We start from the raw sequence: 22,911 nt of genomic DNA on the forward strand, positions 1-22,911 counted from the left end.
ATGGATGGCGTTCAACAACACCCAAAAAAGAAATTGATCCAAGCCCAACCTTCTTAAGTGATTTGTGTAAAGATGCAGTAAATACAGCCGGCCTCGAGGGACATTTTGAAGCTCGTTTTGCTGCAGCGGTGACAGTGTTCCATATAAACAGCTGCTCACTTTTACCTGTAAACGCTCCAGTCAGTCGTGTACGTCATCGCGACAGCTAGAGGGGAGTTTTTGGGCTGTTTTTTCTTCTTTGGCTCTAGTTAAATCAATGATTACCCAGCCTTACACGTAGCCTCAGCTGCTTAAGTAAAGTAAATTCCACCCAGCAGGACTCGGAGTTAATAAAAACCCAGAATTGTTGTTTGTGTATAAAAAGCTCTTACAAAATACCACAAAGTGTGTCTCACGATGCACATGGGAAATGTCAACCTGTGTGTACAGAGAGAAGATGAAATAGAGCACGTGTTCTGGTCATAGCTGTGAGGGAAGCTGCAAAGAAATGCAGAACGTGCCTTTCTGTGAGGAATGACAGGAAGCTGTCTGACAGGTATTGTATCTGCTGGGCCGGCAGGATGGACAGAGCAAACACAAATTTACCCCTTGACCGTTGCTGTAACCAAAGTTGGCAGGTGACCTTCCTTCGGGGGTTTTGTAATTATTAGTTATATAATTGCAAGACAAATAAACACGTGATTTAAAAACAACGGTTATTTCTTATGAATGTAACGATCCTCCCTCTCCACTAACATTTAGTTTGAGATTGTAAATATAATCATATGTTTTTTTTTTTTTATTAATATGGCTCCGGTGTATGCCAGAATATGACATGCCATCTCATAACCGTATGGTAATGCTGAATATATTAGACGATTCACTTGAACTGTATTTTTTTACTGTCTACAATATTTTTTTAGATGACTTACTATTGTGTTTTAAGTATATTCCTCATAGAGTGACGGCAATTTATCGAAAAGTCAGTCGACAGAATTAATCTTCGACTATTTTGATTGTCAACGTTTGCTGGTTCCAAGTTCTTACAATAAAACATCCTCAGGTTTTGGACCGTTGCTCGAATAAAACAAGCTAAGATGACCATTTTAACAGGCATGTCCCGTACTGTATTCATACTGTATATTTTGTTATGGTTTAGGAAAATAGTTTGCCAAACCATGGGTATTTCGTCTCTACTTTGCAAAAGACCCAGACATATTTCCTCATCTACTGCCCCTAAAAAAAACTACTAAAGCCTTATTAGCACAGGACTAGTTCACTGGAGGTTACTACATTATCTCCAGATATGATGTCACAGCTCTGCGTAACACCTAAAAAGGCTTAAGGAAAAGAAAAGTCAATGCCAAATCACAAAGTCATGGGACTAATATTATCACATGACCTCTGTTTTTGCCGAAATATGTTTCTCTTCTTAACCTTGTCATGACCTTCAGTTCACCTCGGGAGTAGAAATAATTTTACTAAATGACGGTCCGCCTGTATATGAATGATCTGCTTTTATCATCCAGATTCAATATCCACATGCCTAGTCATCATTTTTTTTTTTTTTTTTCGAACATGTGAAAGAAATAACAACATAAATAGAAATAATGTAAAGAAAAGGAAAAACAACAAAAACAAAAACAAACAAACAACAAACAAGAATAATAACATTTTTTTTTTTTTTTTTTTTTTTTTACCAGTAATAAAACACAAAATATTTAAACATTTTAACATGTCCGAAAAGGAGTAGTAAGAAGAATAACTTATTTAATACTACCCCTTCTCCATTTTCAAAATGTTTCACATTGAATCCTTTTTAATCTATTTGAGTTATTTAGAACCTCTAAGGATGGGATTTATGACCTAGTACTTTTTAATGCCTCTTTTCATGCATCATCAAGCAATCGAGAAGAAGAGGGTGGGACAGAAGAGATGTTTTTTAAAAACTAAGGGTTGTGAAAAGGAGAGCCACGGAGGCAGTGAGGAGGCGGGGAATTGAAAAAGGGGTCCAAAATCTGGACCAAGAGGTTGAGATTTTCAATCAAGAGACCGATCGATGTGTCGGTGAAACTCGGACACTCCTCTGAGAGAGTGATGGCCAAGTTTGAATGAGCTTTTGGCCGTAACTCGCCAGCTCCTCCGAGATGTAATGATGAATAGTGATGAAATGGATCCAATAAAATGAATAAATCCCAGCAGTTTGAATGTTTCTAAAGGTGGATTATCTGTTAAAGTGCCCTTGGTGATTCATTGTTTGGTTCGTAGCGCAACAACACCATGGTGCATTCTTTTATTTGTTCTTTTAATCCTTTTTTTTTTTATTGCCTCCGAGATATTGATCCTGAAAGTTGGAGCACTTTTCATTAGTTTGTGAATTAGTCACGGGGGGAAGACTCATTCATTATATCAACTAAAGTGAATTTTGAGCCACAGTATGTGGGAATTGTATAGCTTACTGCGGGGAGATGGTTTATTATGCATGAATTTAATCATTGAATTTTTTATTCCTGAGTGCTTACGCTTGACTTAATATGATTTAAGCATTCTGCATTATTAAATTTTGTATGATATTTTTACAACGTGGCCACTCGGATCTTCTAAATGCGCCTTTAGAAAAGAATAGTTCAACTTTCTTTGTCCACAGATGCCACTATAAGTTGGGCGTTTATGTCACACGACATTTTATTAATGAAATGAAGTAGATCTTTTCATGTCATCTCATGTTTTGCCCTGGTTCCAATAAATACAGGTATTTCACATTTATGATTGATTTGAAACTTCAATGAGGCACCAAAATGTGACTGACAGGATGTTGGATGTTCTTCCTGACATTCAGCAAAAAATTAAGTGTGAAAATGATATGAAATTGCAGCAGACTGAATTCCATCTCAACCTTGTTATTCCTGTCAGCCCGTGGTGTGCAGGGAGGAATATCTGAGCCTTAAGAAATCAAGGTTTAATAGCTACACGATGATAAGCAGATGAAGAATTGAATCTGTCGTAGAACCGATGTCAAACACTGAAAGCGAGACCTCTCTTGGATGTTATTTTCTATCGGAGATTCAGCTTCATTATAGTTCCTCATACAATTCTTATGATGTCAGGGCATGCTTGGCTAGCTGCAGTTAGCATCCATTAATGGATGTAGTGGCTGTAAGGTGGATGTCCTTGGGATGACAGAGGAGGGGAAGCGACGTCGGGAGACTGCAGAGGAGGAGGCAAATTGAAGTGGACAGGAGATGTTGTCACCAGCCCTGTTGGGATGTCTGCGGTTGTCAGAAGGGGCATGTGCAAACGGAGAGCACGGCCCTCTGAATGTTTGAGGGACATCATCGCAGTGTTGAGATGCAGCTCTCTGAGAAACAGCATCCCGGAGGGCAGGGCCAACCGGCGAGTCTGGCAGAGATGCCGGCTCTGACTAGACAATGGGGGGGGAAAGTGTTGTCAGGCGCATCCTAGTGAGATATCAGTCATTTCCATAGCAAGACGAAGGTTTTGGCTGTGAAATGTGTAGTTCACATGCCTGTCAGTGTCTACAGTACAGTCTGGTGCTTCCCCCACTCTGTCTGGATGAAGTTTAAACCCTGACACCAGTTAACAGCCCACTCTGCTTGAAATCCATTCATGAGGCACCATTGTTAACCGTTTCACATCCGTCAGTTGTAAGGTCAGAGGTCCACTCCCTCTCTTTTCTCCATCTGACTTATTGCCGGGCAATGTCTCGTCTGCATTTTCTTTTTCTCATGGTTTCAAAGGACACATGCCCAGAGGCTGTTCTCTTTCCTCACTGGACCAATTCACTTGGTTTTCACACCATGTAGACTTACCTCGTTCTGGGCCCCCATGATCTTGCATGATTGACAGCTGCGTTTGAGTCCTGCGCCGTGTCTTGCTGGAGGATCAGTGGATGTTGTGGTCTTGTGAGGGCAGAGCTGCCGCACTGATAATGTAGCCGGAGACGGCGTGAGCCTGCTGTCGTGTCCTGGGGGACACAGTCGCACCAGGGTAATTACCCAAAGCACGGGGGTGAGGGGTGGATGAAATGATTTCAGCACCTCTGAATTAAACATGCTCCAAGAAATATGAACAATCCACAGGCTGCTTCACTTAAAAAAAGAAAATCCCAGAGCCTTTTACGAGTGAGGGATTCAAACGGTCTCTCTGGGTGTTAATTGTGTTGAATTTTAAAGGGAGGTCTCTGTATTTGTGTTCAGCACCACTGAATTAAACCTACTCTAAGGAACGGGAACAATCTACAGGCCAAATACACACTGCCATCCAGAGGAGACGTTCCCTGCATGTAATTCAACTGAAATCTAAAGGGGATGATTCTCCATTTGATCTCTGCACTGCTGAATTAATCATGCCCCAAAGAACAGGGGCAAACCAGAACCCCAAACAATCCACAGCATGCTTTTATATCAACAAGATACTCTACATACTTAAACCTGACTTGTGCAGCATTTTTATAGCTACGGGATTTTTGGAAGGGTCTAGTTTTCTCCGTCTGAATCTGGGTTTTCATCAAATGTTGCAAATCCTAATCAGATTTGCAAGATTTAGTGCTATAGACAAAAGGTTTGTTCTGTGCCTCCTGTCCTCCCCTCTTAATCTCCTTTTTTGGAGTTTCACCTCCGTCCTCTTTTAATCTGGACCTCTGGCTGGTTTCCCCATGAATCTGTATTTACACACCAGAAGGCAACTATGTCGTTTTTAATTTGCTTTTTGGAACGGTCTCCGTTTTTGTGTCTTTGACTTAAATGCTGATCCTGGTTCAGAGTTGCTGTACCATCGCTGGTGTGGGTTTCTCTTCTGTCTACCTGCCTGCTGTCTTCTGAGAGATATTTGCTCAGTGACCGACGAAGTGAAACGTGGGATGAGAGCTGCGTATCACAGACGCAGTTCAAAGAACACTAGATGCTTTATATGCACTGTGTGTGTGTGTGACTGACAGTGTGCATGTCACACCAGAACCCTTCCCATCAACCCTTCATTTGGGACTTGTCAAAATCCACTTACCACTCAGACATGAATGGTTAAGCTCTTCCACTGATCCTCTTTTTCCTCTTCCAGGCCTGTCAGTCTGGACTGGGCCCTTGGGTGCTCTGGAAAATCAGTGATTCTCACACATACACACATCTGGCACATGACTTTCTTGTACTTCTATTTAGCTGAATTTCACTAGACCTGAAGTAGCACTTCATCGTAGGAAAATATGTCAGAATCCAATCAAAAAAAGACTCCTCCTTCTTGTTTTCACAGCATTTTGTCACGGTTGTTTTAAAATATCTCTTAACGCTCATCCCATAAAACATGTTTTCCGTCGTAGGTGTTTTGGTTTTTCTCGTTATAGAGGAATGAGCTGCGACTGGTTTGATTCTCCTGAAGGGCAGATCATGTGAAAACCTTGTGATTCCAATTTCTGATTGTTTAAACTTCGGTTGAATGATTTCATGGCTTCCCAAGGTTTTAGAAAATGCCCTTCAGTCACCCATCCGAGACCTCCCTGGATCATCTCTAACGTGCACTCGGCAGACGTTGGTGTCATGATCTGATTTGTCCCAGCTCTGGATTTAACGTCGGAGTGTGGGATACCGACTCCATTGTCCCGATCGTGTGCGCTAGTCTTTCCACAGACACAAGGGTTGTGTCTCTCACTCTACTGAGCACAGAGTGATCTCCCCAGGGGTCGCAGCTCAGATGAGTGCTCAGGCGTTCCAGGTCAGAACTGACAAAATCAGGAGACTTGACGGTGATAGGAAAGGAGCTGGCTGTCAGGGAGGAATGGCATCTATCCCTGGCTCCCCTGTGCTCCGAGGTGACGAGCAGTCCGCCGCGGTTTAGCCAAGCGTAAAATTCCCCATCCTGGCATGAGCCGCCTTAGCCCTTTGGCAAGTGTCTGCAGAACGTGGCCGTCCACCATCTCCACCATCTCCACCATCCATCTGCAGCTCAGCGTAATCTGCAGCCTCCTGTAGGAGATCTGACACTGGTATTGTGACCTCCTGCTGCTGATCTGGAGTCAGCGGTCAGTTACTAAAGATGAAGATAGGGTCGGGTTAGGCAAAGATGCTGAGGGTTATTTCTCCACACTAACACTCCAAGCAAACGAGGTCACCACCCTGATACTTCATGCCTCAAGGGCATGTGAAGATGCTTTTTGAATTGTAGACGGCCAACAACAGTGAGGCACCATGCTCCTCCTGGAGAGGCTTACACTTCTACAGGGAGACTCGGATGCAAGGTCACCCCGTTTAGGTGTTTTATTAGAGTTAGTGTTTGATTACTACGCTTTCTCTTTCGCCGATATCAGACAGAATTTCAACTCTTCAGTCATCTTGGTGGAGTGGGTAGATTGAAAGTTCTGGACCCAGGCAGTTTTCTTTAGATTGAGGGGAATTAGTTTACACTTTAATGAGTCGAATTCCAACCTTCAGCTCTCTATCAAACGGCACATCAGCAAGTAACTGAAAGATGTTGAGTAGAGTTGATATTTGCTGCCACCTGCTGGCCTACAGACTGCTAGTGTTTTTAAAAGAACCTGAGTAACATTTAGATATGTTTGTTTTGATTATGTAGACCTGCATGTTTGTAATGTTATATCCTACTTCATGTTGATATTATTCTTTATGAAATAAAAGGATGTGAGCCTTTCATATGGATGAAAGTGTGAGGATGCTCTTTTGTATGCTCCTGTTTATTTGTGTCACAAATACAATGTAGGAAAAAAAGTCCATTCATTCAGTCAGTCATTCACTGATTAACAGCCGTAGATCAGCTTAATGAATGTAGTGATTTAAATGTTTTAGTAGTGCACTGCTAGGTGTTGGAAGCCTCTGAAGGTGCATCTAAAGCAGGATGTGTATAAGCATTTAATGGAAGGACACTTTAAAGATACCCTGCAGAGTTTTAGCTCTAAAGAACTGCATTTTTAAAATGTGTCCCCCAGTTTGTGTCATGCAACCACACAAGGACACACACCCAGACACATTTGCTGCATCTAACTTTGATCCACTGATGGTCGGATGGTCATAAAACGGCTTTCTGCAAGCTGTCAGGAGGGGGGAATTAACAGGACCTAAATGTATTTTTGTTAAAAGAGAAAGCTCATACAATTCAATAAAATGCACAAATAGACTTGTTTAAGCCTCCGTATCAGTAGAGGGAGACATATCTGACCAATATTCGACATCTCTCCTAAAGCCTGACACATCAACTCGGCTGCAGACGTAAACACGCAGGCTCAGACTCACACAAAAGAGGCGGTGGTTTATTTGAACATGTGAGTCAGCCGGTCCCTGTGGGCTGCAGCTGGAGAGACTGCCCCACCCAGCAGCACCAGCGTCATATGTGGTTGCAACCCCCCCCCCCAAACCTCCCCTCAGCCAAACTCCCCCTGATGTCTGCGTGCCGGACACCCCTCCCCTTCACTTCAGGATGTATTGTCCTCCACTCACTCCACTGAGTTAACTTTTCAGAACGCTGCCTTTCACTCACAGCAGTGTGGTGGAACCGAGGAGCAACTAGTGCCGGGTAGCTACCGTTGGCAGCCAGATGCCCGTTTGTGGTGAGTGTATTTTTATGTTTGTGCTGGAATGTGGTCCAGTGGTTGGAGCTTATAGCTTCCTGTAGATTCACTGGAACATTTGAATTCATATAACCTCATTTCAAATGACAACTCTGTGTAGGGTGCGTATCTTCTCCTGTTCAAATGTTTGCTTTTTATTTATTTTTTTTGTTGGTTAATGTAGACTTTTTATTTTAATAGAAAAAGCATGAACACAGTCAGTCTTTGTTAACACTGTTTAACACGAGTTTATTGCAGTCGGTGACATTTCAAACGTGACATCCTCGACTGAACTTTAACGTGTTTTGGGATCGAGGCTGTAGTTGTTTAGTTAATGTGGGATAAGGCTTTTTAAATAGCTGCGTCAAATCGTCTGTCAACATGCAATCTTTTCAGTCTATTTGGTTTTACTAAGTCCTGTTTGGCGACTGTGCTGCTCTGATACGTGAATCAGATGTCTGACGACACGTACTGTAGTTAAAAATGGAGTTTACTTAACTTTCCTCTCATTTATTATCAGAGACCACGTCGGTCATAGAAAAGGATGCTTCGTGGCATTGACTTCTGAAGCAGGACCGTCCTTCAACATCTCTGGCTCAAAGCAGGATAGAGTGATGGGAATGATAAGCTGGCACTCTGTGACCCAGGTCTGGTGGCCTAAAAGAGTGAGACAAGACGGGGGAACTGTAAAATCACTCATTAGACACTGTGGGGCCCCGGGGGCACGTGGATCTTTTGTCCGTCTATGAGATGCTCAGCGCCTGAGAAATGTGACACCACGCTCTCCTTTTCAAGCCTCTGTGGTTGATGTCTCATGCTGAAGTTCTGGCTTGGAGACCATTAATTAGGAGACAGAGAGAAATATAAAGCAGACTGGAATGTTTTCCCCCTCCGAAAAAACTCCCGTTCTGTAAGAATGGCTGGCATGCGAACGGGGCGCTCATATTGTTTATCCGTTTACATTCGTCTGCAACAGGGAGGTACTGTATACATGCAGCGTGTCTAATAAGCACTCAGGGCAATGCAATATCATGTGGCTGTGTGACAATAGGCTGTCTATGTGGATCAGTGGCGGGACTGAGGCAAAAGAGCGACTGCAGCCAGGCACTGTTCAGAGCCTCTCAGTCGTCCTCAGCCTCGTCTCTTGACTATATGAAAAGCAGCCAGATTTTCAGGGCCCTTTTCGACCCGGGGGCACGTCATCCACCAGATGAATGGCCCTCTTTTCTGGACAGTTGAGCCAGTCACTGCCTATCATGCCACGGAACAAGGGGCCCACAGCATTATTTTTCACTGCAGAGGATTGTTTTCAGTGGGTACATTTGCATACCTTCGGGGGTTTGGCTTGAGTGAGACATAATAATAATTGTTGTAATCATGCGTGAAACTGTTTATGGACAGAGTGGATAGGCTATTATGGGACACAGCTTGTATCCGTCTTCCCAACTCATAACACGGCATGATACGGACCCACCTTTTATAGTGTATTGTCATCATATCTTTAGTTATTTGTATAAGTCATGACTGACCCCAGCCGTCTCTGAACTGACTGTATGATGTTTTTTTTGTAACAAAATAGGTTTAACCATACTTTTTGTTTTTTTAAAGAAGGAAAATATTGGTCTGAACCGCGATGTAACCTCTGGGTGAAAAGTGAGGCCAATGCATAAGTGCCTTAAACTTCCATCCTTTCAGATGGCCAGCAGGGGGCAACTAGGGTAACTAGGGTTAATCCCCTGACAATGAAACCAGCCACAATGCATTGATTGTGGTCACCAGGTCACAAAACGTATTTACTCATTCCACATGGCAAAAGGCACGTAAGTCCAGGAAGCACAATGGTAGGAAGCTAAAAGGCATCCAGGAGCTCCGTGTCAGAGACTGGCTGAGTGACTCTACCTGTGATTTATGGTGACTGAACCGTGGCCTCTTCACGACTGTTCGAGCTGCGTCACACGCTGCTTCCTCTGGCCGGGGGGGGGGGGGGGGGGGTCAGGTGTGAGGAGGTGGAAGGGGTCGCAGGGCAGGAAGGCAAGACGCTGGTGAAGACGGGGGCAATATCACAGCTGGGTGTCTCTGATACTTTCACACTTCTGGTGCTTTATCTCGGTGTTTCCTGGCTGTTTGTTTTTCTCGTGACCGTACTGAAGCTCCAAACAATGGACTTAATCGCCACAGTGGTCCGTGTTTACAGGGTTTGGCTGCTGTTTGACATCAATCTCTGTGTGCCTTCCCCCTCCGCTGGTCTGAGGTCATATATCTGAGTGTTTCAGTGCCTTCTTTATCTTCCCTCAGGATGGCTCGGTGGGGAACCTTGATGACCTGGCTCAGGAGTATTCTCAGTATTACGGCACCTCCATGAGCGACGTGTGCGAAAGGATGGAGGAGCTACGCAAACGCAAAGTAGTACAAGATGCAGAGATGGTAAACATTCTGATCGGTTAAAACCGTGGCTCATCAAAAAAAATATCTCTGCACTAAATAATTGTGTTTTTTTTCTGCTGCCATCGTTGTTAATTTCCCACACTGTCTATTAAATGCACTTCTCTGGCTGAGAGCTAGATAAGAAGACACCAGCTTAGCATAAAGAGTGGAAACAGGAGGAAACAGCTGGTTTAGCTCTATCAGAAGGTGAAAACATGTGGTACACCACACAGATATGGTGAGAAAATAAACCAGAAGGTCACAGACCTATTTTCGATTTATGCTCTGACAATTTACTTTAGGTGGGCTATAATCTGCCTCTTGAGTACAGACGGCAACATGCTTTATTTTGTCCCATTTATTGACCTTGCCAATTAAATTTGAATAGCTTCTGAAATCTGGTCAAAACCTGTTGGAAGTCCAGTAATTGCAGAGGCTCTAACCGGTGACACATAACCGATCCAGTCAGATGAATATTATTTCTATTCCTGTGTTATGATGACACTGTAATTTACTCCTCTGCTTTCCCTGCCTGTGTGTTTCAGGGAACACTTGACTCAGCGGCTACATCCCTGCAGCTCCGCTCTCAGATCCAGGTGAGTGACCACCTCTCAGTGTGTCAGACCCCCCGGAGAAGCCGGCGTCCTCCCGTGTGCGTCAGCAGACGGCCTGATAAGAGCCTTGTCATCATTATCCTGAGCAAAGCCCAAGCATGAGACTAGAGAGTAACATTTGACTAGCTGTGATGCAGAGAGCTGGCCTTGAGAGGTGTGAGACTGTGTGGGTTTTTGTTGCCACCAACTTATAAGATTTCTATTTTTAAAGTGCAACAAAATACAACTAAATGGAAAGCTGAAATACCCAATAAATTCCTTTTGATTCAGTCTGTAAAATCTATTTTGCCTTACATATATTTTCAACTTTCCTTTCCTTTTGAAAGACAACGCCATACGTTTCCTTTATTTGTTGCTTAGAAAAAAAAACTACAACTAAAACTGTATTTAATGTGACACTGCTTTCATCTCCTAAAGGAATCCCTTGGACTCAGCAGTACCACGTCCACTCCAGAGACCGAGAGAAGGTAAAAAAACAATAATAACTCTGAAAACTACTACTAACTTTAGTATTTTGATGTACGTTCAGGCCAGAAAAGCTCTGGACTATCTGTAGAGACAAGGAAATGACAGATGTTGGCATTCTAAGCATCAGTAAATACTTGATAGATAATACATAAGCCTGGGACTATTAATTTGACTAGATAATGTGTAGTGTTGTGGGTTTATAGATCACACTACTATCATTTAATCCAAGTCACTGGAGGCTGAACTGCGATCACTCATCCGGCATTATCTCTGTGTTATCCTGTGGTCTGAGCGTTTCCTCTGCTTTCCTGGTGCCAAACCATTTATGAAGCATTTCTGTGTCACCTATGAACTTCCTTCCTTCTCTCCATTGTTTCTTTTCAGGGATTTCAAAGATTAGTCATATTTTGTCGCGAATAAGAGGTGATGACTAACGATAAAGCAACACATTTGATTTGATTAAGCGTGTGAAAATTGAGCAATATCCGTATTTTATTATAGCAAGGAACAGGCCTGTTTAAGAATGTGGACAGAAACACAGGATTAACAGGAAACCTAGACTGCCCCCTAGTGGGACGAGATCATATTAATGCTGGAGGAATATCAAGAGGGCTTTCATGGGAACGTGTTTCCATATATTATACCATAATTGACCATACATGAACAAAATGTATTTCATTGTGAGCTCATTTTGTAGCCGTGGTCAAGAGATAACCCTCTAACACTCCAACAGAGGACAATATGACCACCAATATCCCATTTACAAAGCAAAAAGAAGATGATCTGCACACTCGTGCACTGATCCAACGCCAGCAGCAAGTGTCAACTGAGAGAGGGAGAGACAGTTCTAGACAACAAACAGCCCAGAGAGATGAAGAGAGACAGACAGACAGGCAGGCAGGCAGGCAGACAGACAGACAGAGGGAGGGTGAAAGTGTGCAGGGAATGCAGAGGCCACGTTAGCCCTGCTGCTGCTGCAAAACCCTGAGTGGACATGAAAAAGGATGTATTGTTCCTGCCATGGCCGCGGAGCGCTGACCTCTGTTCATCAGCCAAGAGAAGCCGGCCTTTTTCATCGGTTTTGACCACTTTGATTTCCCTTCACTAAGATGCTAGTGTCATGAGAGACGGTGCGCTTTTGTGATTCTTTTTTTTTTTTTAATCTGACGCGGAGTGGAAGGATAGGAAGACACGTTAAGGGAGATGGTGGGATAACAAGGAAAATGAAGAAAATAACTTTGACCGACAGGTACTGTTCTGTTCCGGGTTTTTCTCCACGCTTGATCTTCAAATTAAGTAAACATTTGTTTAATTTTTAGGTTTCCTGTGCACAAATCTAGCTCCGACGATGGATCAGGAGGTGAGTTGAACCTCTATATACATCTACAGTACATGCATGAGATACTTAATGCTTATTTGTTGATGCATTCAGATTGATGTAGATTCACGCAGCCATTTAATGCACAACAAACGTTTTGTTCCTATTACTGCTTGGTGTTTTAAATCCAGCATTCTTTGATGGCAGTAATGACAATGTGATGTTTAAACACATGTTTGTATTATATTGTATTTCAGTGCAAAAGCCAATAGTTTGTGATGTTGTCAGCGAAGGTGCTGGAGTTATTAAGTGTTAACCTATCATTTGGATGTTTGTTTAGTTTTGTGGCGATGCTGTTTGAGAGTTTTTTCCTCTGCACTAAAAGGAAAATGGGACGGAAAGAGAAAGAGCAAGTCTTTCTGGCAGAGTTTTCGAAAGCCACAGAAAGGAACATTGCGTCAGATTTCAAAAGGTATGTCAAGTCAATAAGACGAAAAATAAGAAGTGCTTTATGTAGGAATCACCATCGTACTGGTTTTTTATGTGACATTCAGGATTTATCTTAATGACACACCTCTTTAAAGTTCGCTGACAAAAACCTGACTCTTTACTTGACAGGTGATGACGTCGGTTTTGTGGCGAGTGAAATCACCATGAGTGACGAAGAACGCATCCAGCTGATGATGATGGTGAAGGAGAATATGATCTCTATAGAGGAAGCCCTGGCACGGGTATGATGTCCTGCATCCTACGAGTATCCACTGAAACCACACACCAACGCTACAGATGCTGCCCTTTTTCTGCTTCTGCGTGGATCAAGTTGAACTCAAACTTTAACGTCTATACTTGAAAGCATTATTGGGTTGAGTTCATGGGAAAAAAACAACATTATTTCATCAGGAAATGATCGAATTGATTGCAAAAAAGGTTTTATTGAATATCTGAATGCATTTAAAACATGGAAGTGATCTATGAAGGGAATTGTTTGCCTGACAAAGTGAACATCATTTCCATCTTAGTGAAAGAAATAGTATTTTGATGTATGCATGTGGTCCAAAGATGTTTTTTAGCTCAATGATGAAAGGAATCCCTTTGTGTGTGCCGGCTGTTGTGTTTTTTGGATTCCTGAACGCTCTCCAGCTCTGCATCATGTACTAAACGGATCATCTTTTTCTGCAGCTGAAGGAGTTTGAAGTACAGAACCGACAGACGTGCAGGTCCGACCCCGCGGAGTGGACCGAGCCCTCCAGTCCCACCACAAATGAGTCATTCAGCGGCGACGTAAGTCTCTAAGCTCCCGGTCTGAGGGCATCTTAGTGGCTCTTTAATGCTGAATCAGAACTTCAGGCAGCGTGTTGTGCATGAGGGCCTCCGACCTTCCAGTGCCAAGGCCGCTGAGCTGTTGACAGCGTCCCTCTCTTTCCCTCTGTCCCTGTCCCAGCGATGAACCGGGGCCCCTCTAAAGCTCAGGGCCCTCTCCCAACTGCAGGGCACTGAGCAGACTTCTATTCATCACTGTGAAAGCGCTAACCCCCTATTGTGCTGCAGGGAGCGGCTGGATTCAGCACAGGGCCCGGTTATGCAGGCCACAGCTCTTTTATGCATGGGTGAGGTGATTAGGGGGCTCAGGATCAGGGCACATTTTTCAGATTCGTCTGGATGGCCTGACTATTCCTCTTTGCTGCGTCTGTGTGTGTTTTCTCCCCTTACTTCTCTTTCTGTTGCATTTGAATCTGCTTTCATTTTGTCCATCGACGTCTATTCTGGGATGTCAATAACGCTCATGTTTTGGTCAGCAGAAGAAAACCTCAACATCTGCGACCCGAGTCTTCAAACACGCCACTGACTCTTTCACTTACCGTTTCACTTACCGTGGTTAAGGTTATTTCCAAGCAGCTAGCGTTTTAGTTTTTTTTCCCACGAATAGAAAGTCTTTCATGGTGCTTTGTGATGCAGAGCAGACTTTAGTGTCGTGGCTGTGGTCTCCAACCACGTATTTATATTAAACTGCAAGTTGTTTGTACAGAAGACTCAGCAGGTAGCATCTCCTCGCAGACCGCTGACATGCCGAAGTTATAAACGTAGAGAAACATTTTTAAATATGCCTCGACGTGAGCGTGAGCCTTACAAGCCGTCCACTTCCGTGACTAAATGTTATTTAAAGACATTTCTTTCTGTCCTCTCAGCCTTGTGACCTGTCGGACAATGAACAAGAAGAGTCCGTGACCTTCAGGAGACTTCATAAACTGGTCAACTCCACCCGAAAAGTGAAGAAGAAGCTGATCAGAATTGATGAGTCGAAGAGGCCTGGAGCAGAGGGTACTAGAACCGCTATCAGTCCTTTAACTCGCGAGGGAAGGTCAACGGGGCAGCCGTCTCGGTTTCTGAGTCCTACTGTGTGATGCTACTTGGTCAAAAGCGTGAGAAAAGCATCTGAGAATGCTGCTGCGTCTGTGCAGCCAAAATGATTAGGAGGAACTGGGACACCACCATGCTGAGTTGGCCATGAGTCTAAATGTCAGTTACTGTGCTGCAATAACAGTCTGTCCCGAGTGCTCTCACTAGTCGTGGAGCGTGTTTAGTGTGAATATGTGTTGTGAAGATTATGCTATTTCTTTTTTCCAGCACATCTGGCACATTGCATGCTGGGAAAGCCCCTGAAACAGCTTGTAGACTATCAGTCACTGCAATACAACATAAAAAAAAGACATTAAAACTGGGGGCGATGCAGTGTTTTAGTGGGATCAGCAGCTTTTGCATCTATTCAATGATTTAAGTTAAATTTCACCTCCATGAGAAGAATTATTTTAGTCAAGTTAATGCATTGTAGCTGCAAAAACTATTATATTTATGATTTTACTGAACCGATCTGCAGTGGATATCTGTCTAGCTGATACCTGATATTTAATAATCTTGTTGTCATTCTGTTGATTGTATTGCATTGTCTCTTTTTAACCCTCCAGAGAGCCTAATGGTAGATGGTCTTCCTTTTGGAGATGCCAGCGCCTCCCTGTACTCGGGTGTGCAGAAGAAGCTTGCCGTTTGCCCCGTGGACTCTCTGGCTTCAGCTCTGCGGGAGCAGCTCGCCTATGACCGGGACTCTGACAGCCTGACCACCTCGCCGTCATCCAGCAGCCTGGACACCTGCAGCAACCAGAAGATCTTCCAGGCCTTCAGCAAGTCCAGCGGAAGCCCCGTTCACCAGGAGACGAGTGGAGCGGTGCCGGAGAGGGAGGCCGGCGAAGGCAGCGGCTCGTCCTTTTCTGAAATGGAGGGTTGCCATGACGAGGAACCCAAACTCGCTCGCTCGGTGACCGACGGGGAGCTCCGTCACCGGATCCTCAGCCCACTCAGCCAACACGGGGTGAGCACAGCCTTTGTCGAGATGTTGTTGGCAAGTGTTGCATGTTTACAGCTACTCTACTGGATTACTATATTCTGCAAACCGATATCTGTGGTGGCCTGACCTTAATAACAATCACAATATAACAATAACAGTCATTCATCTTCACGTACTTGTCTGCTTATGAACGTCCTGGTTTTGTCTTTGATTTCCCACAGCGAGCATGCAGCTTTGGAGGATTCGACCTGACCAACCGCTCGTTGCACGCGGTCGTCTCTAACGACAGCGCTGTACGTAACTCGTCCCTCCGGAATTTCCAAACGCTGAATCCAAATATATCTTTTTGTTTGTTTATTTGTCTTTTTTTTATCTTTTTGTTTGTGTAAATCAGAATAAAGACGGAGATGGTGTCAGAGATCCCATCAAGTCTCCGCCAACGTCCCGTATTTCTCTGGGCAAAAAAGTCAAGTCTGTGAGAGAAACTATGAGAAAACACATATCCAAGAGATACCACTGTTCTCTCTCTGAACAGGTATGTGCATGCGGCATCGGTCAGCGTTACGAGGTCATGTTGTGAACATTCTGAAGCATCATATATTTGCTTTCACTTCTCTGTGTTCTAGTCGAGTCCAGACCGGATATCCAACTGCCCTCACTCGCCTCAGACAGACTCCGACTCTTTGGAGAAACCCAAACTGAAACCAGGAGGGTCTGTGGAAAGCCTGAGGAGCTCCCTCAGCGGACAGAGTTCCATGAGTAAGTCTGTGTTGTCTACTGTGTGTGTGTGCTGCATCTCTGTGTTTGTTTGAACTCCACCTTGGACACCAGGTGTGTGGTGTTTATCAGAAAAGTGCTCATTATATCACCTTTCTGGTGGATTTCTTCAGTCCGATTTAACAGACGTTTCAAATATTTTTCAAATACTAATACAACCGTGGAGCCTTGTGGTCTTGAAGTGACTCGTGTTTGTGGTGGTTTGTGCAGGCGGGCAGACCGTGGGCACCACTGACTCCTCCAACAGCAACAGAGAGAGCGTGAAGTCCGAGGACGGGGAGGAGGACGAGCTGCCGTACCGCGGACCGTTCTGTGGACGAGCGCTGGTCCATACGGACTTCACCCCCAGTCCCTACGACACAGACTCCCTCAAACTGAAGGTGGGACCTGGTTATTATCCAGCCACTTAACGACACAAAGTAAAGAGATGAGCTGTAAGAAACTCCACCGGTCTTGTGTTGCAGAGTGGAGACGTCATCGATGTCATCAGTAAGCCTCCGATGGGGACCTGGATGGGGATGCTCAACGGTAAAGTCGGCACCTTCAAGTTCATCTATGTGGATGTTCTGAATGAAGAGGAGGTGAAGCCCAAGAAGACACGCAGGAGGAGGAAGGCCCGGCAACCCAAACCCACCTCTGTAGAGGAGCTGCTTCATCGCATCAACCTCAAAGTAATACTCTTAATACCGTACCGGTACACGTACCAACAAATACTTTGTGAAGTGAAGTTCATTTGGTTCTAGCTGTATTTGAGTATGTTTCTCGCTGAGTTGGATGGGAACATCCATAGCCCTCTCATATCTGTATGGTAAATCTATAAAACCACGACACTGTTAGCTTAGCATAAACGATTCTTCTTGCGGTGAAAAATGAATTCCTTCCATAGACGTGTGTGTGTATCTGTGCCTCATCCATCCTCACCTCCTCCACAGGAGCATCTCCCCACCTTCCTGTTCAACGGCTATGAGGATCTGGACACATTTAAGTTGCTGGAGGAGGAGGACCTGGATGAGCTGAACATCAGAGACCCCCAGCACAGAGCTGTGCTGCTCACTGCCGTGGAGCTGCTGCAAGAATATGATGGTGGGTCCAAAGTGTCAGTGTCGGTGCAGGCGTTCTAATTGGCGTACTGTGAGTTTGTCACACATTTTGAGGTACCGTCCCTGACTTGCCCCCCCCCCCCCTGGTGGTGATGTTGTACATTGCAGGAAGCAGCGACCCAGAGCGAGGCAGTCAGTCTGGAAGCTCACAGGAGAAGCAGCTCCTGGACAGGCCTGGCCTCGCGGGGGACTCCCCACGGGACTCCGGCTGCTACGAGAGTAACGAGAACCTGGAGAACGGTAACGACAGCCTGAGTCGCCTGTGAACACTGTCCGCCTCCTCTTCCTCCTCTTCTGCCTCATCCTTCACCAGAAAGACTGGTTCTTCTTGATGCTCGAGCATTCCAAGCCTCCAAATTCAGTTTCCCCTGCTCTTCTGGAAAGACTCTGCTATTGTCACACTCTGGTGCTCTGTTTCCCCCCCCAAGCATCTTCTTCTTCAGGTCATACTTTCTTCTGTTTCTACATCATCGACTGTCAAAAAGTCACTTTTTTGTGTGTTAAGGGCTTTTGAGAACTGACATTACTTGCCTTTCTTCACAAGCATAACATTTTCAACATAATATTCATAGATAACACAAGGCTCTCCGTTATTATGGGACTAGAAAGTTCACTCACATCATGTTAAAATGAGCGGTGACCTTGAGGCGTTTTGTCACACCCTTGAACAAACTACGCGGACCAGCTTGTAGATCTGCGGTTGAGTGGTGACGGAGTTGTGTGGTGGGTTTTTGCGTTTGCTGTCGACACCAACGTGTTATTACGAGTTACATAATAATAATAATAAAAACTTTCTCAGTAATTGCAGTACATATTTATTGTGAATGCTTGCTTTATTCATAGCTATATGATTCTTAATGTGGTCATTCGGTTTGGCTTACGTCTAAAAAGTGTCAAAACGCGAAAGGTAACTGTAAATGAGGGATCTTGTGAATGTCAGAGGGTCATGTGGTTCGACTGTCGGATCAGCCACACTTGTACAGAGTATTTCTCTCAAGATTTCGCTGTTTGTGTGTATATTTTTTTAGTCCAGTAAAATATAACGTTGCACAATATTGTATCATGTGCCTGAAAACTGCATAATGCAGACAAATTAAAGTATTTACTAAATAGTATAATTATACTTGTTGAAATATGGCATTTTGTATAATTGTAAAGGCACTAAAATGCAGACTTAGGACAAACCTTTTAAAATGGTCTCACACAGTAAAGGTCAAAGTTAAACTCTAACACTTCTGACGGGAGTGTGGCAAGTCTGACGTCTCAGCATTTTCTGAAGTGTGCTTCTGTCGTGGTTGAGCGTGAGGAATAAATGACTCCATGCTTATCCAGACTTGACTGCTTGCTTCTTTTCTTTCATCCATGGTTCATGTTTAGCACACGTTCAGCCGCTCTCTCTCTGCTGCTGTTCTGCCTGAGGCAAATCCATGTCAGCTGAGCGGCACCTGCATGATCTGCACACACTTCACTTGTTTATTTCAGGGAGGGACAAAAAGACACCTTCGTCCATGAGCAGGTCCTCCTCAGGTTTTGAGTCGAGCCACCTCCCGTCCCCAGAGTACCCTGCCCAGCCCCAGACCCCGATCTCCACGTCACTCGGCGGTGAACCAGGATGCCTGCCCTGTGTCTTACCGCCGCTAAGACCCCCCAACACCAGCTCAAGTCTCCTAAGCCCAGCAAAAGGTCATCTTCCCAGTGGAGCCGTTGCTCGGAGCCAGAGCTGCATGGAGCTCAGAAGAAACCCGGCAGCAGATCCGCTGAGGCGGACCTTCTCCCTGGCTGTCATCCACAAAGTGCAGGAGAGAAAAATCACCGACCCTCAAAACTGGAATCTGACCCCCAGCGTGGAGACTGAGGAGAGCGGACGGCACACAGTAAATCCTCCAAAATATTGTGAGGCCGTGTTTCCGTCCTCCAGGTCTTCAACCACATTATATAATACTAAACAAGCAGAAGCAGCAGAGATCACACACCTCCAGCTGCCAGCAGAACGGTCCATCCGTGACCCACACCCAGAGCCTGGACTACCAGAGACTCCCTGCATGTACAACCACACAAAACACATTCCATCAGAGCTTCAGAGGAATCTTACCGTTTCAGCCAATTCTGAAGCCCGCCGGCTGAAAATGAAAAGAAATAAACCGATATCCAGTAACTCTGGGTCCCCTGATGCTGGAGAGACTTCCGGTGCAGGGGATTGATCTCAGAATGGACCAGCTGTCGGACTCTGATCATCTTAAAAAACATGTTTGTTGAACGTTTTAAACGCAGATGTTATTTTTTTGCCCAAATAACCAATTATTGCTGAAAATATAACCATGGGTTTGTAGTGCCATGGATTTAAATGTGCAAGCACAGAACTGTATATTTGGTACATAATGCCTACAATAAGCAGAAAGTATAATACAACAATAAAGCATTGACACTTTTAATAGATTCATGCAGATCACACCCGAACACAAAGTCCCATACAGTTTATGTAAAGATCTTGATTACAGTACAGTCGATAATGAAATCTCTAGTCGACGTCCTTCATTTAGCTGAATCCAGTTTGTAGAGGAGTCCAGCGAGTCACACAAACGCAGTGTTTTGTGCTGCATCGAACAAAGCATTTATTAATAAACTATTTATTGCTTGGTTTCCTGTGACTAAACATTTTCAAACAGTGTTTTATTATATACAGGAGTGATACGTTTGGGAAATGAGTTGATATCCGTGTGCTCTGACTGCCAGTAGTGAAGCCCTGAGGAAATACTAAGTATCACGGTGTCGTTGATACAGTAAAGTGTCAGCAGTTCTAAAGCCCTGAGGTATAAATACAGTGTGGACAGAATGTTCAGCAATTTACAACGGTTGCGTTCCACCCAGCCAGCATTGTCTTAGCATCAGTAAACCCAAGTACCGTATTTGTTGTGTTCATTAATTTAAGTAATAAAGGCTTCTTTCATATACATGAATCATGTGAACTCTGATTTTTAAATGTGTTGCCTTCAAGTAATCATGATACTGCTAAATCTTCAGGTTTTTATATATCTTATATTTTGTATCTCCCTGCCAGTATGTTACTTAGCGTTTTAGAGTTTAGCCTGATGCTGCATTTCCCAGAGGCACTGCCTCACCAGCCCCGTGGCGTCGAGCGCCGTGCCCCAGGAGAGGGTGACCCCCCAGCCTCCGTGGCCGTAGTTGTGGACCACAGGCACCCTGCGACCCTGCAGCTGCACCGCCTCCCTCTCCACCCTCGGGTTGGCCCTGCTCGGCCTCAAGCCGACCCACTCGCCGAGGACTTTGGCTCTGCCGATGGACGGCTCCAGCTCGCCGCAGCGCTGCAGGATGCTCTCCGTGTCGGCGGCGTCCGCCTGCAGTCGCCAGTCCCCCTCCTGCCTCGTGCCGCCTACGGTGACGCTGTGCACGCCGGGGTAGATGTAGGTTTTTCCGTCTGCAACTCTGATGAAGTGACTCAGCCAAGGGGCCTCCAGTTTGAGGACCTGGCCTCTGACGGGGTACAACGCCTCGTCACCAACCAGCGTTCTGGAGCCCAGACCAGAGCAGTTAACGATGATGTCATAGCTGCTGCTTAACTCCTGAAGAGCGCCGACCTTCCTCTGTTCCACTTGACCTCCAGCTTTCCTGAACCTGAAGAAATGATGTCGTTGTGAGTTTATCCAGTTATTCACCTCATTGGAATGAAACGACGGAACTGCAATAATAAATGGTTGTATGACAGATAATGATGACCTATGACCTAAGACCTTTTGACCTGACCATGAGGGTTTAATGGAGGACAAACCTCTTCTCCAGCCACGGCAGGTAGGTGGAGCATTCACATTTCACGGTGGTGAACGCATGGCCGAACTTGTAACCCGGAAACCTTCTCAGTTCAGCGTCGGCCATGAATCGGAAGCCGATCACCAAGTCCGACCAGAACGGCTTCTTATCGGCTGGAATGTCCTTGAAAATTTGCCAGCTGGAAAAGAATCAAAACGTAAATCAGTGGATGCAAATAGGCCCAATGAATGCTGCGTGTTCATTCTCTTTATAGACCCGTGTATTAATTATTACCCAGAGCTCAGCATTGCTCCAGCTTCTGGGGAGTGTTCGGATTGAGCGAGAGCCAAAAGGTGATCAAAGGTGTCCTTGAACCAGCGTCTTTGTCTTTCCAAGGGAATATCTGACAGAACCGGTCAATTTAAACACGCAAAACTGTCGATGAATAACGAATTAATTTAACAATATTGGATAAGAACGAGTATGAATCATAAACCCATATCTGTAAAAACACTTGTTTTTTTTGCCCCTCAAATTAAATGAGGGTGTTGTATGATTGTTATTTTTATGTTTTTTTATGTTATCTGCCAATAGATGATATTTACATTGTGTATTTATACTGATGTCCATAAATATGCACTGTCCCTATTAAATAAATACATAAAATAAAATACATATCTGTACTTTCTACTCATGTTTTGCAAAACTAATACTTTAGATTTAATGCAGAAAATTGCTAGAATTTAGTAGGTAGAAGTGTCCTTTATAGGGATACTTTATTTTTGTTTTACTTTTACTGGAGTAGAGAAGTTGAATCAGTACTTGTTGTACTTTTACCACCTGTACTTCTATTGAGAACGTCAGGACTCCTGTTCTTGTACCTGGGAACTGGGCAGCGAATAGGATCCCAGCGGCTCCGTCGCTGGTGGTGTCCGGGCTGAAGGTGTCGGCCAGCAGGGAGACGGAGCAGAGAGGGAGGGCCTCGGCGATGCAGACGGCGGTGGAGAAGCCGATCACACCTGCCCCGACCACCACCACCCGGACGCGTTTCATTCCGGAGCGGGCCGAGTCTCCAGGCTGAACGTGCATGAATCATTAACGACAAATAAAAAAAAGCATTGCATTCCGTTATTCCTGACACATAAACGTGTAAACAGCATGTTAGTGTTTCGGTCCTCTCACCCGGTTTCACGGTCAGGATTCCCGTGTGTGTTGCAGCCGCACCGTCGTCTCCGGCTCGGGTTCAATCTGTTATCCCCGGCGTTACGTGACTCGTACTTCAACTTTAACCCTGTAAGACCCAGATATAGAAAAACCTAAAAAAGAAAAGAAGTTATTTTACCTCTCAGATGTTGTTGTAGGAGGCCTTTGATGCAGAAATTAAAGAGTTTAAAAAAAAAATGTTTATGTATGATTTTAGAGAATAATAATAATAAATAATAATATTGCAAAATTGGGCTTAGATGGGAGCAGAATTCCTGTATTTGTGCTCACGTTGTCAGAATTCGGAACAACTAAGGGTTCATTTGCAAGGTTGATTTACTACACTAAAAGAT

General features: G+C 44.5%; 2 protein-coding genes across 3 annotated transcripts in view; one reads left to right on the top strand and one right to left on the bottom strand.

The window, feature by feature from the left end:
• Positions 1–19,851, top strand: part of LOC311016186 (SAM and SH3 domain-containing protein 1-like) — a 38,320-nt gene extending 18,469 nt beyond the window's left edge. Inside the window, exons 1-18 of one of the 2 annotated variants that reach the window (XM_084013753.1) lie at positions 7,276–7,549; positions 9,845–9,973; positions 10,519–10,569; positions 11,005–11,054; positions 12,375–12,415; positions 12,759–12,845; positions 12,992–13,104; positions 13,553–13,654; positions 14,560–14,692; positions 15,337–15,737; positions 15,935–16,006; positions 16,108–16,248; positions 16,340–16,472; positions 16,701–16,870; positions 16,955–17,161; positions 17,423–17,573; positions 17,699–17,830; positions 19,073–19,851. In XM_084013753.1, coding sequence (XP_083869879.1) covers positions 9,908–9,973; positions 10,519–10,569; positions 11,005–11,054; positions 12,375–12,415; positions 12,759–12,845; positions 12,992–13,104; positions 13,553–13,654; positions 14,560–14,692; positions 15,337–15,737; positions 15,935–16,006; positions 16,108–16,248; positions 16,340–16,472; positions 16,701–16,870; positions 16,955–17,161; positions 17,423–17,573; positions 17,699–17,830; positions 19,073–19,791 — 2,769 coding nt within the window. In that variant the 5' untranslated portion in view covers positions 7,276–7,549; positions 9,845–9,907 and the 3' untranslated portion in view covers positions 19,792–19,851. Of the gene's footprint in view, positions 1–7,275; positions 7,550–9,844; positions 9,974–10,518; positions 10,570–11,004; positions 11,055–12,374; positions 12,416–12,758; positions 12,846–12,991; positions 13,105–13,552; positions 13,655–14,559; positions 14,693–15,336; positions 15,738–15,934; positions 16,007–16,107; positions 16,249–16,339; positions 16,473–16,700; positions 16,871–16,954; positions 17,162–17,422; positions 17,574–17,698; positions 17,831–19,072 lie in introns of those variants that run through there. The other variant, XM_084013752.1, reaches the window with a different exon arrangement.
• A 151-nt stretch (positions 19,852–20,002) lies between these two features.
• On the bottom strand, positions 20,003–22,616 carry ddo (D-aspartate oxidase). Its single transcript, XM_084013754.1, has 5 exons — positions 22,538–22,616; positions 22,237–22,432; positions 21,650–21,758; positions 21,378–21,554; positions 20,003–21,223 (listed from the first exon to the last, which is right to left on the bottom strand). Exons 2-5 carry the CDS (start codon positions 22,406–22,408, stop codon positions 20,665–20,667), a joined length of 1,017 nt encoding a protein of 338 aa, XP_083869880.1. The 5' UTR covers positions 22,409–22,432; positions 22,538–22,616; the 3' UTR covers positions 20,003–20,664.
• Positions 22,617–22,911: the final 295 nt, after the last annotated feature.

The sequence above is a fragment of the Eutrigla gurnardus genome (assembly GCF_963514095.1).
Source record: "Eutrigla gurnardus genome assembly, chromosome: 7".
NCBI classification, from domain to species: Eukaryota; Metazoa; Chordata; class Actinopteri; order Perciformes; family Triglidae; genus Eutrigla; species Eutrigla gurnardus.